At 52.5% G+C, this 19,842-nt stretch overlaps 9 protein-coding genes across 9 annotated transcripts; 5 read left to right on the top strand and 4 right to left on the bottom strand.

Annotated features, from left to right (window-relative positions):
• Positions 1 to 842: 842 nt before the first annotated feature.
• Positions 843 to 1,778, bottom strand: A1O3_03357 (uncharacterized protein; the record flags this gene model as incomplete). The annotated part of the gene is made up of 1 exon (XM_007733495.1): positions 843 to 1,778. The coding sequence occupies one exon, from the start codon at positions 1,776 to 1,778 to the stop codon at positions 843 to 845; it is 936 nt and encodes a 311-aa protein (XP_007731685.1).
• Positions 1,779 to 2,516: 738 nt separating this feature from the next.
• A1O3_03356 (uncharacterized protein) lies at positions 2,517 to 4,553 on the bottom strand (the record flags this gene model as incomplete). The annotated part of the gene is made up of 1 exon (XM_007733494.1): positions 2,517 to 4,553. The coding sequence occupies one exon, from the start codon at positions 4,551 to 4,553 to the stop codon at positions 2,517 to 2,519; it is 2,037 nt and encodes a 678-aa protein (XP_007731684.1).
• A 976-nt stretch (positions 4,554 to 5,529) lies between these two features.
• On the top strand, positions 5,530 to 6,119 carry A1O3_03355 (uncharacterized protein; the record flags this gene model as incomplete). The annotated part of the gene is made up of 2 exons (XM_007733493.1): positions 5,530 to 5,954; positions 6,005 to 6,119. The coding sequence occupies 2 exons, from the start codon at positions 5,530 to 5,532 to the stop codon at positions 6,117 to 6,119; spliced, it is 540 nt and encodes a 179-aa protein (XP_007731683.1).
• Positions 6,120 to 6,924: 805 nt separating this feature from the next.
• On the top strand, positions 6,925 to 7,691 carry A1O3_03354 (uncharacterized protein; the record flags this gene model as incomplete). The annotated part of the gene is made up of 2 exons (XM_007733492.1): positions 6,925 to 7,329; positions 7,386 to 7,691. 2 exons carry the CDS (start codon positions 6,925 to 6,927, stop codon positions 7,689 to 7,691), a joined length of 711 nt encoding a protein of 236 aa, XP_007731682.1.
• A 208-nt stretch (positions 7,692 to 7,899) lies between these two features.
• On the bottom strand, positions 7,900 to 8,769 carry A1O3_03353 (uncharacterized protein; the record flags this gene model as incomplete). Its single annotated transcript, XM_007733491.1, has 1 exon — positions 7,900 to 8,769. One exon carries the CDS (start codon positions 8,767 to 8,769, stop codon positions 7,900 to 7,902), a length of 870 nt encoding a protein of 289 aa, XP_007731681.1.
• Positions 8,770 to 9,440: 671 nt separating this feature from the next.
• On the top strand, positions 9,441 to 11,519 carry A1O3_03352 (AGC/NDR/NDR-UNCLASSIFIED protein kinase; the record flags this gene model as incomplete). Its single annotated transcript, XM_007733490.1, has 3 exons — positions 9,441 to 10,026; positions 10,075 to 11,392; positions 11,441 to 11,519. The coding sequence occupies 3 exons, from the start codon at positions 9,441 to 9,443 to the stop codon at positions 11,517 to 11,519; spliced, it is 1,983 nt and encodes a 660-aa protein (XP_007731680.1).
• Positions 11,520 to 11,993: 474 nt separating this feature from the next.
• A1O3_03351 (uncharacterized protein) lies at positions 11,994 to 13,362 on the bottom strand (the record flags this gene model as incomplete). Its single annotated transcript, XM_007733489.1, has 2 exons — positions 11,994 to 12,780; positions 12,905 to 13,362. 2 exons carry the CDS (start codon positions 13,360 to 13,362, stop codon positions 11,994 to 11,996), a joined length of 1,245 nt encoding a protein of 414 aa, XP_007731679.1.
• A 1,268-nt stretch (positions 13,363 to 14,630) lies between these two features.
• Positions 14,631 to 16,652, top strand: A1O3_03350 (uncharacterized protein; the record flags this gene model as incomplete). The annotated part of the gene is made up of 1 exon (XM_007733488.1): positions 14,631 to 16,652. The coding sequence occupies one exon, from the start codon at positions 14,631 to 14,633 to the stop codon at positions 16,650 to 16,652; it is 2,022 nt and encodes a 673-aa protein (XP_007731678.1).
• A 519-nt stretch (positions 16,653 to 17,171) lies between these two features.
• A1O3_03349 (AFG3 family protein) lies at positions 17,172 to 19,811 on the top strand (the record flags this gene model as incomplete). The annotated part of the gene is made up of 1 exon (XM_007733487.1): positions 17,172 to 19,811. The coding sequence occupies one exon, from the start codon at positions 17,172 to 17,174 to the stop codon at positions 19,809 to 19,811; it is 2,640 nt and encodes an 879-aa protein (XP_007731677.1).
• Positions 19,812 to 19,842: the final 31 nt, after the last annotated feature.

The raw sequence follows: 19,842 nt of genomic DNA, 5'->3' as shown, positions 1-19,842 counted from the left end.
CGACTCTATGATTGCGGCGGTGGGTGGGTTTCAGGCCTTAAATGCCAGAGCGAATGTCCTTCGTTTTGTACGGAACTCGGGACTGGACAGTTGACAGTACTCCGTCCTGTTGGATCCCGGGCCCACGGTGATGGCACAGGCTCTCGAATGGTTGGTTTGTCTTTGCAAGCTAGTGGATATGTCGGTTTTTGGACTTGCTCCACAGGAGATGTTGAATCTCTCTATCTCGAGGCTTATCCGCCTGGCAACGCAAGTACAGTGGGATTGGATCGGACTGGACAGCACAGCACAGCGGTCTGCAAAGTGGCAGGGACTGAACACGGATGTAACAAATTCACCAGTCACCTGTCCAATATATATATGAGCTGTGAGGCTGTGCAACTCTCGTACCGTAAGCGGAGCCTGAGGAAGACGTTGCGGTGTGGCCAATGGCAGACCGGCTTGATTACCTGATCCTGCTCGGTGACTTGGCACCAGGGGGTCGAGCCTTGTCCCGCGTTGCTCGCCCCTAAGTCACGATGAGCTGACCCTTGCACTTCGTTTCTGGTCGACACGTGGAGTGAGGCGACAGGCTCGCTCGCTATTCGACTTGTCGTCGATTGAACTTGAACTGCCCCCGGTGGAGGTAGACAAACACCTTACCAGTGCACTCGCAAGCATCCCGAGTTATTTCCAGTCATTAGCTAGTCGTATATTCAAGATGTATCAGTTACAGCTACAGCTTCCCGTACCCCAGGAGTCTGTATAACAAAGCCACTCCACCATCTAAAGCCAACGGTCAGCCAGAGCTCCTGCTCGTGAGTAAAGACAATTGGACAGCAAATTCCCCGACTCATTAGCACTCAGTAGCCTGCCTGCTTCAGCTCCTTCTCCGTCCATTGCCACAACTTGGTTCCCGCATCTGTATCCGTGACCCATTTATTCTTCCTGAGCTTGCCGACCGGAGTGTAATATCCCCCATTGGTGAGCTCTTCTTTTCTCGCGCCGGCCGCGGCCCACAGCTGATTAAATGCTCCGGTTTCGATGTTCTGAAATAGAAGTGGGCCGACTACCATGGAGCCATATTTGACAATAGGGTTCACCCCTATGCTGGGGAGATATAGGTCTGTCTTGATGATTCCAGGATGGAGAGATACACTGGTAAGCGTGGGGTAGCGACGAGCCAGTTCGGCGGCAAACATGATGTTGGCTGCCTTAGACGCTCCGTATCGTGTCCATGGACCTCTAGCCGTGAGCTTGTCGGTCGAGAGGATGGTGTCAAGACTTGGGGCCATATTCCAGGCCTCCGAGGACACAGACACAACGCGCACATCTGGGTTGTACTCTTTGGCCGTGTGTTGCAAGGTCGGGAGGAGCAACTTGGTAAGAAGGAAGTGGCCGACATGGTTGGTCCCCATTTGGATCTCTTGCCCTGCAGCTGTCTTGTCCGGCGGGACAGCCATGATCCCGGCGTTCAGGACGAGAATGTCTAGGCGATTGCTGCGACTGATGACTCTGTCGGCAGCGTTTTTGATGGAAGGTAACGAGGTGAGATCGACAGGCAGATGCTCGACGTCGACATCCTCGGAAATCTGTGACTTGATCGAAGCAATGGCGGCCTTAGCTTTCGATTCATTCCGCGCTGCGAGGAATATCTTCTGTGGATTGTGTCTGGCAAGCTGGAGGACTGTTTCCTTGCCGATGCCATTGTTGCCTCCAGTGACGAGGATGACTTTGCCGGCGAGGCTAGGAATGCCTGTTGCCGGCTTGAAAGGAACGCTACTGCTGAAGGGCCACATGGCTGCCAGACCAGGCAAAAAGGTATCAACGGCCAGTAGAGGATGAAGAGCGTATGGTAAGAATAGACTTGTTAATGCACCTAGCAGTTCTCGTAGGTGCGAAAGACTTGTAGCTGTTGGGGTGGTGTTTTGCGGTTCTGTCGTTGTATGTGCCTGACCGCTTCCTTCTTCTTGGAGGCCGTGGCCCTTTTGAACCTCTTTCATTCCTGCACTGTCCAATTCATTGTCCCGGGGCGACGGGGTGGCCACGAAAGATCAGTCCGACTGCCTCTGGAATCCAGGCGGCGAAGAGGTCCGGGTTGGGTCATACGTGCGTAAGCCAGCTTCGGCAGCAGGCTGAATGCCAATGGAAATCACGAGGGCATGACTAAGCAAATCCTACGGGCACACCAGGGCACCTAACGGGTATCTGTCACCTAGCCTACGTGCCTGTTAGGTGCCTGTGCACACCTACGCAGCCCTCAGCCTGCCTGAGGTAATTATTAATACCTATATCCCGTATTACTGATATCAAACTCACAGATGACCGACCAGAGCCTGCCCAACAGTTGATGTATATTTTCGTGCTCTTCATCTAATATCCAATTGGCCGCTGCTAGCAGTCGACGCTCCTACAGAGAGTCTTTCGTGAGTATCATAGTCCATCATCACCAGCCACATTTCCCTGTAGCCCTCCTGTATCCCAAACGCCAGTCGCCATGCACATAGGTACCTAGTGAGCACCCCACCCGCTACCATCTAATAACAGAATCCTTCCACGTGAAGATATATGCCTTGCGCCCCCGTCCCTTTGTGAACAGCACGTTCGTCACTCAATGCGACGACGCTTCGTCGCACGTCGTCTTGTAGTCCCTGGGGTCCACAAACAACCACTGCACTTTCACCCTCGGCTTCTTCCAACACCTTCCGAATGATGTTTCGTGGTTTGGGTCGACCGGCGATCAGCTTGAGCTGCGGCTTATCTTCAGCCGGTTTGGTTGGCAGAGTTTCGGGACCCTTCTCGTTGATTGACGAAGAAGACGAGGAGAGAGAGATTGATGAAGGTCCACAGCAACAGCACTTTGCTGCCGCTCCATCCTCGTCAACAGCAGCCTTGCAACAACAGGTACCGTCCGGTCCACAGCCGTCGTTATTCTGATCAGTGGACGTGATTGATCTTATCTCCACTTGTTGGTCCGGGGACTTTTTGGTTGGGCCATTGGTCTCGGAAGAGGCTCTGGCCGTAACCTGGACAGCTCCATGCGCTTCCGGTCCACAAAAGCCATCGGGATTTGATGCTTCTAACTCCTCGTCGCATGTAACATAAATGCTGAGGTCAAGCTCTTTTTCAGAGAATCCATCAATCTTCCGAATGGTTTGGACATCTAGCAGTGCGGTTTCGAGCTGATCCTTGAACCACCCCACTCGGTCTCGAGACTTCACTACCCAAACGAAGCGGATCTTCCGCGTAACAATCGAAAATGTCCCTTGGACGCTGGCCTTCCACCTTTGCACGATATCCCTCAGTAGCGGGACGGTGAATGTCGCTCCAGTACTGCCTGCAAAGAGACAAATGCTGTCGAATTGCCGCAGTGGACGGATCGTTCCATACGGTCCCTCCACTCCAACAAGCTGTTGTCTTTTCACTTCAGGCCCAGAAGGATTAAATAGGCTGAGATTTTTCAAAGCGAATCGGTGGAAGCGCTTCGTGCCTCCTTGGCGAGCTTGTATGAGGAATACCAGCTGGTTGTCAGACTCAATTGATGCTATGCTGAAAGGATGACTTTGCAACGGGGCCACTGTGTGGCATGAGAGGAAAACATGTTGTCCAGGGCTCCATCTTAACACAGGTTGGTCGATAGTGATGCGGGTGACATCTCCTGCCAGAGGGGTCAAGGTGGCTTTGTGTGCCCAGAGCCAACTTCTGCCCGGGATTCGACGATGGAAAATTGACAGGTTGGCCACCAGGGAGACGCCGAAACGCAAAACTCGGTCGAGAAAAAACAGAGCGACACATATCCAGACGTAGGTCTTGCCATAGTCGACGTGGAGCATGACGGCTCCAATGAAGCCCGCGAAAAGGACGAGGTGCACCACCAGGAATATCTCATAATTCACCCGTCGCATAGGTGCAAAAGAGGTGGCCACAAGGGCGGTGAGAATGCACCAAGCCGCAAAGCCAGTCTGAGTCATCTGGTCTGTCGACAACTTCACCTTGATGTAGTCATATCTTGCCCAGCTCCTGAACCAGAACATCAGATGAAACGTACATGTCAACCACAGAACGCGAGCGACCCAGCGATGCAACCAGTTCAGACGTTCATAACTCACACCTGACAGGTAACCGATGATGTTTTGCTTGCCGGCCAGGAGGAAAATAAGAGGAAGTTGAGCTTGGGCGATGCACCCACATCGATATGCGATGTTCTCCCAGCTCCACTGATCACCGGTGTCGTATTTGTAGAAGCAGAAGACGATGACTGTGATCAAATAGGAGAGAGCCAAGACGGTCTTGCCCAAGGGAGGGGCTCGCATTTTCAGCCATTTGAACTGGTACGTTGGCAAGGACGCGGAATTGATCTCGCGACCCAGGGCGGTTATGGTTGCATAGAATGACCAAAAAAAAGATTTCGGTTTCGCATTTTGACTCCTTTGTCGCTGCCAGAGAAGAATGTGGTCGAGTAGGTTGAGAAGAGCAGCAAACCCGACTACAGCTCCGATGACAGCCCAGAACATTTTCTGCATATAAAAATACCCCGGAACACCGCTTCCGGAGCCCATACTGCCCATGTCCATGTCCATGTCCATGTCCATGTCCATGCCGTCATGGCGGGGGAAGAGAACGGCGGCCATGCTGAAGGCAACTTGTCAAGTGAGCTAACAATGAGAGGCTGGCGAGAAGCGGGACAAAAGGCTGCAGGAAGGTTGTTTATGCCATATGTCTCGTCTTGGCCAACAAAGAGGCGTCAAGCCGGTGGAGGAGCTGTAAGAAAACGAGGGATGAAAGAGGAAGCCGTCAGAATCCTAGCCCTGGAGCGATGTACTCGAACGTTGAAGTGCACCGAGATATAGAGGAACGCCGCAAGTAAGAATGCCAAAGGAGGGTGCTTCGAGCGCGTAGTTTGAGCACTGGGGAGAAATGTAAATGTGCTCAACGGGTCGGGTGAGGACTCAAAGCTGGTGAGCGGTGTTTCGAGTAATAATACGATACGGAGTCCCGAGGAGGAACCTGAGGGGCGAACAGGAGGACGGCATCTCATCTGACAGGCTGAGGCTGGCGGGCGCGGCCAACAAGATCAAACTGCGCCCAAACGACGCCCCAAACAATTGTGGTGCAGCTGCGGGCTCCATCCCCAAATGGGAAAACCTGCGCAGCCAAGAACTTGCTCAACCTCAGGAACTTCAAAGAAATAAGAATAAATCTCCGTACTACTACTACTAATATGAATGTTAATGGATCCATCCATCACAAGCACCTGACAAGTGCTATGGATGCGATGGGCCTCGCTTCTGCCTGTCCGCTTTTCCAACCTACAACTACTAGTATTACTTCTCTATACTACTGCTGTCGGTAATATGCTCAACATCCAGACAGTGTAGCCAACCCCTTCACCTCCTCTGGTCTCGAAACAGAGCGAGAGTACGTCCTACAGTCGTGTTCTATACAAAGACCCCGACACGTCCCGCACCCTCCTTTGTGTCCTTCGAGGTTTCGAAAGTCGAAAGAGTCGCATCACCGCGAATCCCTCCATTTTATCTTCACGACTTCACCATGTCACACTCGCAGTCAGACTCCATGTCCATGACGATGGTATTCACCAACACTCACACCACCCCTCTTTTTGCAAACTCCTGGACGCCCTCATCGGAAGGCGGCTATGCGGGCACCTGCATTTTCCTCCTTCTTCTCGCGATGACACTGCGGCTCCTCTTTGCGGCAAAGGCTGTGTGTGAGCAGAGATGGGCAACCGCCGCACGGAACCGACGATTCGTTCTGGTCAAAGGCAGATCGACCGAAGCTGGCAGGATTGATCAGGATCCCGACGCGAAGACAGGTTCTCTAGTCACGGCCCAAGGTGTGGAGGAAAACGTCAAGGTGGTGCAAGCAAGAACTGGCGGAATCGTTCCTTTTCGATTATCCGTCGACATCCCTCGAGCTATTTTGACAACGATTATTGCTGGCGTCTCATATTTGCTGTGCGTAAAGCCGCCATGGAATTTTTGGCATTGTACTGACCATGTGCTAGGATGTTGGCGGTCATGACCATGAACGTGGGCTATTTCCTCTCCGTGCTGGCCGGCACTTTTGTTGGCGAGTTATTAGTGGGGAGATACGCCCAGATTGATGAACACTTGCATTGAATGGAGTCGGAAAGCGATTGAGATACCCGTTGCAGTACGATTAGAAGAGGCCGCAAAGAAGAGCGTAGAAGAGTTCTACTGTTTGGCCGTCCCCTATACCCCTACGTCGTCGTCGTCGTGCCGGAACACCGACGTCTTGTTAACATGAAGAATAAGATGGACATCCATAGGAGTATCCGTACTCTAATCACGACGATGATTTCCACGAAGCCGCTCATGAAAGACACCTATTGGCGGAGTGAATCAGCCTTAGCCTCCCAACGTCCCTCACTAAGATGTATGAAGTACACGCCGACATAAAGGATCTAATAATTACCAGGCCTACCAGGTAATATTCATTCGCCCCTTTTTGCTCGTGAGCAAGTTTCCTTCCCCACAGTCAGATGCGCACGTTTTTGCCGCAGGCTAGCTAGTAGTAACGACATACTAGTAGTAGTACGGAGTACTGGGTACATTCCACCCCAAACCACAGACTAACCTGATAGGTAAGGAGGCCTTAGGAGCCTTGCTATCTGACAGATCGATATGTGCTCATTTTACCTAACGACACGAGACCCGAGACCGTTTAATGAAGTGTCAACTTGAGCCTCTAAGCCCTCCGAGTCCCAGGTAACAAGCTCGCCAAGGAGTCTAGGCTACGATGCCGGTTTGATGCTTGATCGGTCTTACTCCTTCACCCCCCCTTGACCTTTCCTTGCACGACTCTATAATCTGGACTCGTTCGCAGTCATACCTCACGGCTCATCCGCCTCCCATTCTCCTTCCTCTGTCACCTCAGTCACTCAATTTACAAGCCTACCGCAAAATGATTCCTCAATCCTTCCTTGCCCTGATCTCTCTCCCTCTTCTTGTCTCCGCTCATTTCCATATCCACTACCCAGCTCCAAGAAGCGATGAGGATGAGACGGAGGCGAAGTTTCCTTGCGGTGGCTTTTCTGTCTCCCAAAACCGCACTGTTGTCTCCAGTTCGGCCTTCCCGGTTGCCCTCGAGATGGGTCACGACCGCTCGGTAGTCCAGATACTTCTGGCCCTAGGCAATGATCCAGGCGACAACTTCAACATCACACTCGAGCAGACTTTCCAGGAACAGGGAGAGGGAAGTTTCTGTCTGCCATCGGTCCAGGTCCCGGCTAGCCTCGATATTCAAGACGGCACGAATGGGACTTTACAGGTCATCACGGACGGAGAAGGTGGTGGTGGTCTTTATATCGTAAGTCTCTTCAACGCTGACTAGAGAACTATACAACTGACACTTGGGGCTTTCAGTGTGCTGATTTGACCTTTACCTCATCGCCGACCATCCAATCACTTCCAAGCGCCTGCACCAACGGCACCGGAGTGACGGCCTCTCCGCTCTCCTCCAAAGTCAACGCCAACGAGACCAACGCTGATGGCTCGCCGCAAAGTGGCTCTGGTTCCGCCTCCGCCTCGTCTGCGTCTTCATCACTCGCAAGTCCAAGTAGCACCGCGAGCGGCGCTTCGAGCTCTCCGACAGGTAACAGCGCTACCGTTTTCACAGCTGGGTGGAGTGTTTTGGGAGCTGCTGTGTTCGGGGCTTTGACTTTGATATGACGTTGACTGAGAACGCAAATGAACGCGTGCAAACAAATATCACAAAGCAGCGTGCGGGTGGTCATTAGCAGTGTCAGATTTCCGATACCCCAATCAATTAGGCCTCATTGAACCCTGAAATTTTCAAGTCGACCTTCCCTTTGGATGGAAACAGATAACCGGCGATGAACTGCTTGATTACTGTTTTTCTGTCTTTCAACCTAGTATCTTAGGGCCACGTCTCGACCAAGTTCCACTCGCCGAAAGATTCGCTCGGCTGGTCGCCCCCAGGCCCCCTTCCTTCTTCTGCCAAATTCCAGACTTGTCTGGTACAGTGGGTAGGATCACTTAAATCGACGGCCTCCACCTGCTCTGGCGTGATGATACAGACCCGGAAGTTCCTCCGCGCGAGTGCCTCATCCGACAAATGTCCCGCCTTCTGTCCGAGTCCTTCTCCTGCTTTGTCATCCTTACCTTCCTGCAATGGTTGACCGGGAGGAGGATTTTTGAACGTTCCTCTCATGGTCGGCGATAAATTCTCAAAGTAGTTTTCTATTTCCAGTCTCCACGACCAGTCTTTGTTTTTCTCCGCGCGACCAGACCCTTCCTTGGCCCGCATGTATCGTCCAACTTCGGCTTTGACGGTCACCGTCCCGGAGTTCTGGGCCTGTTGTCCGCCTTCTATATCATCGGCTGCAATAAGCCAGCATTTTCCTCGTATCCGCCACTGGGTCATTGTCTCTTTTATCCAGAACACAGCTTCGACGGGGCCGCCACCTCCTGACCCTGAATGTGACTGTGTGAGATTGCCCCCACCGTTCGCTGTCGCAAAAATATCATGTGTCTTACCCATGCGTGCATCTGTAGTGAAGGTAGGACAGTCGGAATCATAGATTGGAGGGTTCTTAGGGAGCTCATTATGCTCGTTCGATGGTAGTGTTGCCCAGAAGCCACGGAAGATGCAGGTTCGAGCATGGGGAAGGCCCTTTGCACTGACTGTTGCTAGGGTGAACTCTGCGCCTGATCCGCCAACTTTTTCAAGGTGCGCTTGAAATGTTGCTTTCCAAGGCGCAGTGGTTGCAGGGGTAGGACGAGACATGGTGGAAACGAGGCGGATTAGCCGAGCGGCGGATTGAGCAGCCAGCTTGAAGCAAATAGGTAGTATCGCCCAGTGAAGAGAGAATGATACAGGGGAATTGCTCGTCTTCAAACGAGAAGAAACATACTCGTGGTACCTAGTAATTAGGTAGTAATAAGTCAGGCAAAGAGGTAATAGTATCTGATGATGTTGATAGCCCAAGTCATGACAGCATTATTCTGCCAGGTCTCACCGCCAACACCGGCGCTTAATATAGACTAGTACCTTAGTAATTAGTGTCCGGAGAGAACGAGTTAGCACCTACTATGGAGTACTCGTAGGTACATAGCAACTCGCTAGCCCCGGCAAACTTCCCCGAGTTTGTGGGCGACGTTCCAGGCGGCGTTGCCTCTGGAGACCCAGACTAATTAGGTCTCTCTTGTGTGTTGATCCCTCCAAAACCGTGGCTACCAATCCCGTCGCCTCTTGGTATGTGGATGTCTTCGTCAGGAGCCTGCGCAGACACCTGAGGTTCTGCTGTCATCCTCTCTATTGTTCTGCAGTGAGTGCCGTATTGTGCCTCAAGTGGTTCGAAGGATCAACAGACCGTTTCGTCTTCGTGACTTGCCGCCTTTACTGCAGAAGGAACAACCCTCCCTTTTTCAACAGAACGTGCCCCTTCGTCCAAAGAGATGGCGGTCAGCACACCTCTGTCGCCAAAATCACAACACGGCCTTAACATGGTGATGCCAATGCCTCCTCCTCTCCTGCATACTCGTTCGGGAAATGAGTTGTACGACCGTCCTCAAACTCCATCCACTCCAGGCGGTAATCATGGCTTTACCACTCCGGTCCAGACACCTCAGGGTAGCCCGAGCAAGAAACAACTCCCACCCGGCGCCAATGACCTGCCCAATGTGTTCGAAAATGCCATGAAACTGGCACCCATGTCACCTACAAAGAGTCAGCCTAAGTCGCCGTCCAAACAAGGTCTTTCCGTCGGAGATGACAATATTGGCAAGGACCCTTTCAACGATCCGCCCACTCAGCATGTCGGCCGCTCCGAAAGCCCAACTCGTCAGTCAAACAAAGAGAATGCGCCTGCCGGTGGCCTGAGATACGGAAAGGATATGCAACAGAACCACGCTGCAATTTCTAGACAGGGGCAATACCAGCCGACAGAATCGAGGAAGACAATCACACGAGGCTTAACCACCGAGGAAATGCAGAAACTGCAGCAGCCCAAGGTCAAGCGACTCGCAAACGTGACTCAATTGTGTAAGTCTCCTTGAGGTGAGAAATACCTTGATGCGCTAACTGGGCCAGACTTCCTCGACTATTATTTCGACCTCCTCTCCTACGTGCACAACCGTCAATCGAGAGAAGCAGTATTCAAAGCCTCCTTCCCTGCTCCGCCAGAGACCCCAAAAGAAGAATATGATGCTGCTCTTCACAAATACCTCGGACGAGAACGTGCCAACTTGCGCAAACGTCGAACACGTCTCCGACATGGTGACTTCCAGATTCTGACGCAGGTCGGTCAGGGTGGTTATGGTCAAGTTTATCTTGCTCAGAAGAAAGACACACGAGAAGTATGTGCGCTCAAGGTCATGAGGAAGAAGCTACTCTTCAAATTGGACGAGGTGCGACACATATTGACCGAGAGAGATATCTTGACGGCCGCCAAATCAGAATGGCTTGTCAAGCTGCTCTATTCTTTCCAGGACGATGAGCAGATTTACCTGGCCATGGAGTACGTTCCTGGCGGCGACTTCAGAACCTTGCTCAACAACACCGGTGTTCTTCATAACCGCCATGCACGGTTCTACATCGCAGAAATGTTTTCGTGCGTTGACGCTTTGCACACGCTTGGTTACATCCATCGCGATTTGAAGCCGGAGAATTTCTTGATTGATGCCACCGGTCACGTCAAACTTACCGATTTTGGCCTTGCTGCTGGGATGCTAAGCCCCATCAAGATCGAGAGCATGAGAATCAAACTTGAGGAAGTTGGAAATACACCTGTGCCATTTGGTATCACCCCCGTCGAAGATAGGTCGGCAGATCAACGACGAGAGGGTTACCGCTCTCTTCGAAAGAAGGACATCAACTACGCGAAATCCATTGTTGGCTCTCCAGATTACATGGCTCCAGAGGTGCTCAAAGGAGAACAGTATGATTTTACTGTCGACTACTGGTCTCTGGGATGCATGTTGTTTGAGGCTTTGGCTGGATACCCTCCGTTTGCCGGCGCGACTGTCGACGAAACATGGCAGAACCTCAAGCGATGGCAGCGCGTTCTCCGTAAGCCGGTCTACGATGATCCAAACTACTTCCTCAGCAAGCGAACCTGGGATCTGATCACTCGCTTGGTTGCGGCAAAGGAGCATCGCTTCAAGAACATCTCAGAGATTCACAAGCACGAGTACTTTGCAGAGGTCGACTTCAGTACTCTCAGAGAGCAGAAGGCACCATTCGTTCCGGAGCTTGATTCCGACACAGATGCTGGATACTTCGACGACTTCAGTAATGAGGCGGACATGGCCAAGTACAAGGAAGTGCATGACAAACAAAGAGCTTTGGAAGAGATGGCGGAACGCGACGAGAAGATGGGCAAGGGTTTGTTCGTAGGATTCACCTTCAGGTATGTGCTTTGGCTTGCTTTAATTGACGGTCATGCTAATGTACTCAGGCATCGCAAACCGGATACTACCGATTCCAGCCCGAGAAAGCGCATCGAGACGGATGGCACTTTCGGAACGATGTTTTGAGGGCTTCCACAGGGACGACTCCTCTCAGCCCACGAAGTGGGCCGATTGTAAGGCCGTACCACGCGGTCGATCCTTCTTTCTCTTTCACTTCGAATATGACATTCAAGAACGGTATGAGCCGGGCCAAGGCCGACGGAGACACTTCATGGGTTTATGGAACGGTGTTTGTTCGATATGATACTACAGCCTTGTAAGATTTAGGATTGCCATGGATGGGAAGTGGTGCAAGCAAGACGGGAGCACGAAGGGATGGAATGGCCACTGGGCTGGATATGCCGGGTTCGATGGAGTTGTGCTTCAATGCAAGGGACGACTGTAGCATACCATTGGCAATGGGAGGGGAAAGGCGGTGACTATGGATAGATAACGAGCTCGTCTTGATTGACCAACGACTGCACCGGATTGACATCATGTTTACCATTCTCGCTTTGTCTTTTGAACTGCTCCCTAGTTTGAGGCAACGAAGATGAAGAATCAATGCGGGAAAACTCCTGCCCGATATTTGTCGGCTGGGTCGGCCCTGTCCTCGAGCGCCTTACTCAGGACTTTGAAGAAGGATTCATTGCCTGCGACCACGTTGAAATGGTTTTGGGCTAGATTTATCCTTCGAAGTCGGGGAAACCTGTCGACGTAAACATCGAAGATCTCAATCATGTCGTCCAATTTGGGCTCTGTCGGGTGGCCATGATCTGTTAAGGTGATGGTCTCAAGAGGATGTTGGGGAGACATGGGGGGCATTGAGAAACGGATGTATCCAACCCCAGATGGGTCCTCTTCATACATAGCAGTCATGTGAGTTCCGATGTGAACGGGAAGCTCGAGTGTTGTTAAGGCGGGGAACGCGTGGACGATGGCACCCAGGGGCAATCCACCTCCACGTATGCTCGGTCCGATGCTGAGGTGCCGAATCGACCGTGCCGGCGACGGACATTTCCAGAGGCATTGGAAAGACCAATAGAGGTAGCATTGGACAACCTTCAGCGACGTCAGCGTATCGGGCCAGGTGTTGAAAAGCGTTGCCCAGCGGTCCTCGGTCTCGCACAGCCGGTGCGAGAGCTGCAGGCACTGCAAATTCTTCGGCCACCGCGACTCTGGTTTCACTTGCATCCATAGTCCGTTGCGTGGCAGCTTCAGAAATATCAGCTGGTCGAGATTCTCCATGGCGTGGAGCAGCCGGGGCAAGCCGATGTCGTAGTGGTCGGTCGACAGATCCAGCGATCGGAGATGCCGACACTTGGACAGCGAAGCGAGAGATGGGATACTGGAAAACACACAGAAGCCGCGGTCAGCGGCAGCAAGATCCAAGCACAAACCCCGTCACGCCCGATGGCGAAAAGGGACCGATCAACACAACGGTTGCCGGTCGGGATAAAAGGGGTACGTACGAGAATGTGATGGCCGGCGGCACAAAACTTTCTAGGGAATTCTTCGTCCGCGAAACCAGGCGCGCCGTGATGCTCTTGGAGCTTTCATACGACAATTCACTCATGTCGAGGTGTTTGATCAGGTCCTCGAGCCCCAGCGGTGTGCGGCGCCATGTGCGGCGCGATGATGTCGGGGTCGAGGATATCGACGGCGCGATCGTGCGCACGAAGAGGTCAAAGTTGCGCGTGGTTAGTACAGGTCGGTTGTACAGGTGCTCGATGGACGCGGTGTACCATGTTCTGGAGACCAGACAGCATGCCCATAGTGTCGCTTGAAACAGAAGGCCGGAAAGCCCAGGCCGAGGCGCAGACCAAGATATAGCCTCGGAGTCAGAGCTGAAGTACGATGCGATCACCCAGACCACTTCGACGGGGAGGGGCACGGGGTCGCCGCGGTACACAGGGTCGCCGACTTTCATTGCGTTGAGACTGCTACGGTTACGCTTGTGTAAAGAGAATAGATTCTCGGGAGGCAAAATAGCAATATCGTTGAGCAGTTGACCTGTTGACCTGTTGGAAACATTCGATCTTAGAAGACATGCGGTGTGATGGCAAAATGAGTTCTAGTGACGTGGTTCGAACCCCTCAGCCTGACATGTGACCGACTGGCTTGGCGCCAGGTCCAGTAGTAGCAAGCTATGTCATTAGTAGGAGCACTAGCAGGCGTACTACATGTGCAGTGAACGACAAGAGGCTCTTTATATTTCTCCTCCGGTCTATGATTAGACTCGCCTCAAGAATTCGATATGGGCGGATACCTGACAACGTTAGCCTGAAGAGGGTTGTTTCCACATGGCGCATTGTAATATAGCCCTGACATGCTTTTCCTGAGTTGTCTTACAGTCTTCATTTTTTAGTCATCTTACGCCCCTCCCACCTTGTGTGCACAATAAGACTGTCTTGACTTTAGAATTATGAACATGAGAACTGGCAAGGCTGGCAAAATACTATGCTGCCATGGGAGCCTGCAGTGATCAAAGAACCTCCTCCATTGTCTGCGGCATTCAACCTTGCATGACAAGATGCAGGTGATTGACGATAGGGTTCTTTGCCAATTTGAGGGTGTTCATGCAGAGCTCGATTGCCTGAGAGTGAAAGGGGTTTGATTTGGTTGTTGCGTAGTTGGTAGTCACTGCCTCATATACTCTCCTTCTTGCGAGCACTGCCATACTGCCATCCTCCATCCTCCACTCCGGGCTTGACAATGTTGACATCTCAATTGCATGTTGCAGGCTGTTGTATGTCCTTCTCGCTCTGTCTTCAGTGAGATTGTTCTTCGTGTTCAGTATCCAGTGTTCACTGTAACGTCCATTTTGCCGCACCCAACCACCTCCCTACACGCCTCTTGACGCACACCTCTTCTGATTCTGCTCCAACACGCCTGACCTCATCGTCATTCTGCGCCGTGGAAGGGCCCGACTTATCCTGTCTGATCTCGCAGCCTAAGTCGCCTTCTTTGTTGCTTCAGCCTCCTGACTTCCGTTGGGGGCACAAAAAACACTGAACATTTACAACAATTGGGATAGATCGGCAACCGTCTTGAACACCAAAAGTTGGATCAGGAGCCGGGCCGCTGAGGATCTAGAGACATTCATTTCGGTTAAGGTCAAGCCACAAGACATCCACTGTAGTTTCCAAAATACTCACTGTGGAACAGATTTCAACTCTGCCCAGCCAGACCAAGAAGATGCTGGGTGCACGAGCCCGAGCGGCTGAATACAATGCCTTCAAAGCTGCATCAGCGAGACAAGCCTCGCGGGAAGCTGAAGAACAGAGGCTGCCACCGAAGCCTGTGCCGGTGTCTCTCAGCGCCTTCACCAAAAACACACAACCGAACCGCAACAAGGGTGCCAAAGCCTATGTGCCTTTGGTCTTGGAAGACGCATCTGAAGATGGCAAAGAGGCTTTGGGGGGCAACAATGACACACCATCAACACCCACCCACCAAGCTCGCACCGTCGATCGGGACAACTCTGCTGCTCTCAAAGTTGAGACACCTTTAGGCCCTCGCAACCCTCAACCTGTCCGAGTCGTCATGCCGGCAATGTCAGCACCAACGGCACCCAAAGCCATGATTGCCGTAGTAGAAAGAACTCCTGGGCTTATGGTTCCAACACCTCAGCGAAGTCAGCCGCATTCTATTACCAGACAATCCCAACAAGCCGTTCCCATCAGCGTGCAGAGCTCCCCAAGCACCGTTTCTGGAACGAGTGGGTTCCCGGGCCTTGATCTGTTATGGCCGTACTTACCAGCTCTTCCCCCGCTAGGTTACCCTTCGATGCGATTTTTCCAGCCGACTCAATATCTCGGTGATATGATGGCCCCATCCGATCTCAGTCCCACGAAGCAGGAGAACAAACTGGCCTTGCTATCCCGAAGCTACGGCAACCCGTCCCAGAGCTTCGGAGCCACTCCCCAGCAGTTTTCGGGAAGTCCAGACATGCGTAATAGATCGCAGATGCTCAACAACTCCTATGCCACCGCAACGCCTGCCTGGAATCCATATCAGCAGTTTGGTGGATTTGTGCACGATCCTTCCCAGCGTCCAGTCTTCCAGCACTTCAATTCTGATGGAATTGTGCCTCCTAATGAAGAGCCGCGCCGCAATCATCCCATGCCCACAACAAATCTTCCGCGACGACTTTCTTACCCAGATACCGATGATTCGTTTCTCAATCCCGGACCTGATGTAGACATCTCAGGGAAGGTTTCGACTCAAAATATAAAACGTAAGTCAGCCGGAACTCCCGAAGATGAGCCATATGATCGCAATAGCAAGATGCAGAATTTTGTTGCGGCACAACAGGCACTGGCAAAGACAGGCAAGACAGTTCTGCATAATCCAGATCTGCATCGCGTGAAAGCCTCAGATTTGCAGAGACCGCCATCGACGGCGAGCAGCACAACATCAGAGCATGAATTTCGCATTGGGATGAAGGAAGACAACGTTGACCCAGGATCTCAGCCTTCGTTGAGGCCGCCACCGGGGTTTGAGATGCACGCAGTCGGGCTCCCCATTGCAGATGAACTTGAGACATATGGCCCATCTCCTCTCGATGATGAGGCACTTCGCAAAGAGTTCGGAGTTGATACGGATGACTGGTATCAGCTCAAGCCCGTGTCAAAGAGCGAACGCCTTAGAATGAATCGGGTCATGAAGCTCTGCAGTACAGCAATAGATGCCGATACCCCGAAGGCTCTGTTCCAGGATATGCGGATCGACAGACGGGACAAGCTCCTCAACTCGTTTCAATGGGAAAGCCAGGGTAACCGCGTCGTGAGGAATGTGGTGGAACAGATCGTCGAAGATCATATTGCAGGCCGAATCACGAACAATCTGGGTTGTGATGGAGCTGTGAGCCACGCCTCGGTGGATGTCGACATGGAGAAGGCGGCAATCTACGCGGTGGGGGACATATGGGCCAACCTATTGAGCAGCACGGAGGCAGGCACAACAGGATGTGAACAGGAGACTTTTCCGTGCAAATACAAACCAGCACCAGAGTATGCAATTGAGAGAGGTCGACTGCTGACTGGAAATTCCGGGAGCTCAAGCTTCTTTGAGGAGGACACGGGCGGATTTTACAACGCTCCCAGCCGCATTGCGCGAGATCCAAGATTTCGGCCAACCAGCAAAGAAGGCATCAAGCCCAAGTCAGATGATGAATGGAACCATCGATTCGATATGTACGGCAGAAGACGCTTGTAACGGCTCAATTCGGTCGGGATGTGGAGATACCAGGTGTGATGATGTCCGACAGTTTGAGCGTGCATCGGCATTTGGCGTCTGTTGGCCGGCCAAGAGTTGAGTGTGTGCTAGGGAGATGCTGTTTCCAAGGAGGTAGCTTGAAACCGACATGTTTAGATACACGGGAACAATCACAAAATCAAAGCTCGCTAGCTCGGTAGCAGGGTGCCCAGGTGTTTCCCATGAGCGGAGTGTACTGTATCGTATGTCTGCGGTTGGATGTAGTCTGCGGCGCCGGATGGCTCCGGCTGTACATTAGGTCAGGAAGTGCACATGAAAATGTACTGTGGTACTCCGGAGTAGTCACAGTCATGACATCGCCGAGATGCAGGCAAAAGGCGGCCTCGCGTCAACCCACATCTTTGGCCACCATCTTCAATCGCACGCTGGCCGTTCACCTTCAAGTCTGCTCTTCCCTTTGCGTGTGCGGCGAATCTCATTGTTTCCCCAGAGGCACATACTCTCGACAGCTTGCCAGCTATGGCAGCTCGATTTTTGCGGCCGCAGCTGATCCGCTCTTCGAAGGCTGCTATTGAATGTGCCTTTTGTGCGCAGCGTCGCTCCAGTCAATTCACCAGACTTCCCTACGCCAGCAGATTACGTCCTTCCTTGTCGAGATCCTACGCCACTGTGAACTCCAGTGAACCGAAGCCGCCGCAGGAAGACCCCGAAAAGCCGAAAAAAGATGGGGACAAAAGCTCCAAGGCTCCTAAGCAAGACTCAAGCAAGAGCCCCAATGATGGCTTACCTGCGGAAGATGCCAGCAAATTGGAGTTTTCACCTCTCACGGAGGAAGAGGTCAGACAGATCAATGAGGTCGCCAAAATGATCAAGACCGGCCTCCCGAAATCGCAGGCTGCGGCCGTTGACGAAGCTGTCGAGCTGATGGCGAAGGGTGGAATCCCCAAAGAGCTCCGAGAGGTGTTGGAGGCGCGGAGGAGAAACCCAGAGCAGCGGATCGATTTGGCCACCACTGTGCGCCTGGTCGGGGTGTTCACGAAACTGTCTCGCATGAGCCCGGCAGAAGTTCGAGAAAAATATGGCCACACAGCTCACTCCACCAAGGCTCAAGGGTCGGAGAAGGAAGAGACTCCTCTTTTCGAGCAGTCAAACAAGAGTCAGGAAAACGAAAACGAAAACGGCCGACAACGCAAGCAACAGCAGCAAGAAGGTGATGCGAAGGGTAAGCCCGCAGCCTACGAGCTCAGATTGGATGCGGGTACAATGGTAATGGCCGCCATCCTTACATACTACATTTACCGCAGTCTCTATCCTGGAGAAGCATCAAGGGACATCACGTGGCAAGAGTTCAGAACCACCTTCTTTGACAAGGGTCTCGTGGACAAGCTCACCGTCATCAATCGGAATCGGGTCAGGGTCGAATTGAACCGAGACGCCGTTGCCCGCATGTATCCAGAGTCACCAGCCACTCGACCAAACTTCAACTACTACTTCTCGATAGGCTCGGTTGAAGCCTTTGAGAGAAGACTGGACGAAGCTCATCAGGAGCTTGGAATCCCCAGCAGCGAAAGAATACCGGTCGCATACTCGGACGAGGTGCCTCTGAGTGCTGCGCTGTTCAACTTCGGTCCCACACTTCTGTTCATCGGCGCCTTGTTTTGGTTCTCTCGAAGGGCGGCATCAGGTGCGGGCGGGCAAAGTGGAATCTTTGGTATTGGCAAGTCGAGAGCCAAGAGATTCAACCACGAAACCGACGTCAAGATCAAGTTCTCAGATGTTGCTGGCATGGACGAAGCAAAAGTCGAGATCATGGAGTTTGTCTCTTTCTTAAAGGACCCTTCCAAGTACCAGAGATTGGGTGCAAAGATTCCTCGCGGCGCTATTTTGTCTGGCCCCCCGGGAACTGGTAAGACGTTGTTGGCCAAAGCAACAGCTGGCGAGTCCGGTGTCCCCTTCTATTCGGTTTCAGGCTCGGAGTTCGTCGAGATGTTCGTGGGTGTGGGACCTTCCCGAGTACGAGATCTGTTTGCAAACGCCCGGAAGAATGCTCCATGCATCATCTTCATCGACGAGATTGACGCCATCGGAAAATCAAGAGCGAAACAAAACTTTGGCGGTGGCAACGATGAACGGGAGTCCACCCTCAACCAGATTCTTACCGAGATGGATGGTTTCAACACCTCTGAACAAGTCGTTGTGCTTGCGGGTACAAACAGACCGGACGTCCTCGACAAGGCTTTGATGCGTCCCGGCCGGTTCGACCGACACATTGCCATTGACCGACCAACTATGGATGGCCGGAAGCAAATCTTCCAGGTCCATCTTCGAAAGATTGTCACCAATGTTGACAGGGAATATCTGACCGGACGTCTTGCGGCGTTGACCCCGGGCTTCTCAGGTGCTGACATTGCCAACTGTGTCAACGAAGCTGCTCTGATCGCCGCTCGTGCGAATGCAGCGTCGGTGGAGATGTCACACTTCGAACAAGCAATCGAGCGTGTCATCGGTGGTCTCGAGAAGAAGTCGCTGGTTCTCTCGCCGGAGGAGAAGAAGACTGTGGCATACCACGAAGCTGGTCATGCCATCTGTGGGTGGTTCTTCAAATACGCCGATCCACTCCTCAAAGTCTCAATCATTCCAAGAGGACAGGGTGCTCTGGGTTACGCACAGTATCTTCCTGCAGGTGGCAACGACGTGTATCTGATGAGCGTCAAGCAATTGATGGACCGCATGGCCATGACGCTCGGCGGCCGTGTCAGCGAAGAAATCTGGTTCGACACTGTGACAAGCGGTGCGTCAGACGATTTCAACAAGGTCACTCGTATGGCCACTGCCATGGTCACCGAATGGGGTATGTCGCCCAAGATCGGCTATCTCTCGTACAAAGACGACGAGCAGCGCCTGCACAAGCCCTTCTCCGAGGAAACGGCTCGGAATATCGACGAGGAAGTCCGTCGCATCGTCGATGAAGCATATAAACAATGTAAGGATCTGCTACTGGAGAAGAAGGACCAGCTGCAGGCCGTGGCGGAGGAACTGTTGAAGAAGGAGATGCTTGTGCGAGATGACCTCGTCAGGATTCTGGGCAAGAGACCGTTCGAGGACCAGGGAGATTTCCACAAGTACTTCGACAACACGGAGGGAAAGAGTGCACCGTGAGTATCCGTTCAGTTCCCGAGCTGCCGGTCCG

Source organism: Capronia epimyces (assembly GCF_000585565.1).
Source record: "Capronia epimyces CBS 606.96 chromosome Unknown aczIQ-supercont1.3, whole genome shotgun sequence".
Taxonomy (NCBI): Eukaryota; Fungi; Ascomycota; class Eurotiomycetes; order Chaetothyriales; family Herpotrichiellaceae; genus Capronia; species Capronia epimyces.
The sequence above is the reverse complement of the archived record's forward strand: the minus strand, read 5'-3'. Positions and strand labels throughout refer to the sequence as shown.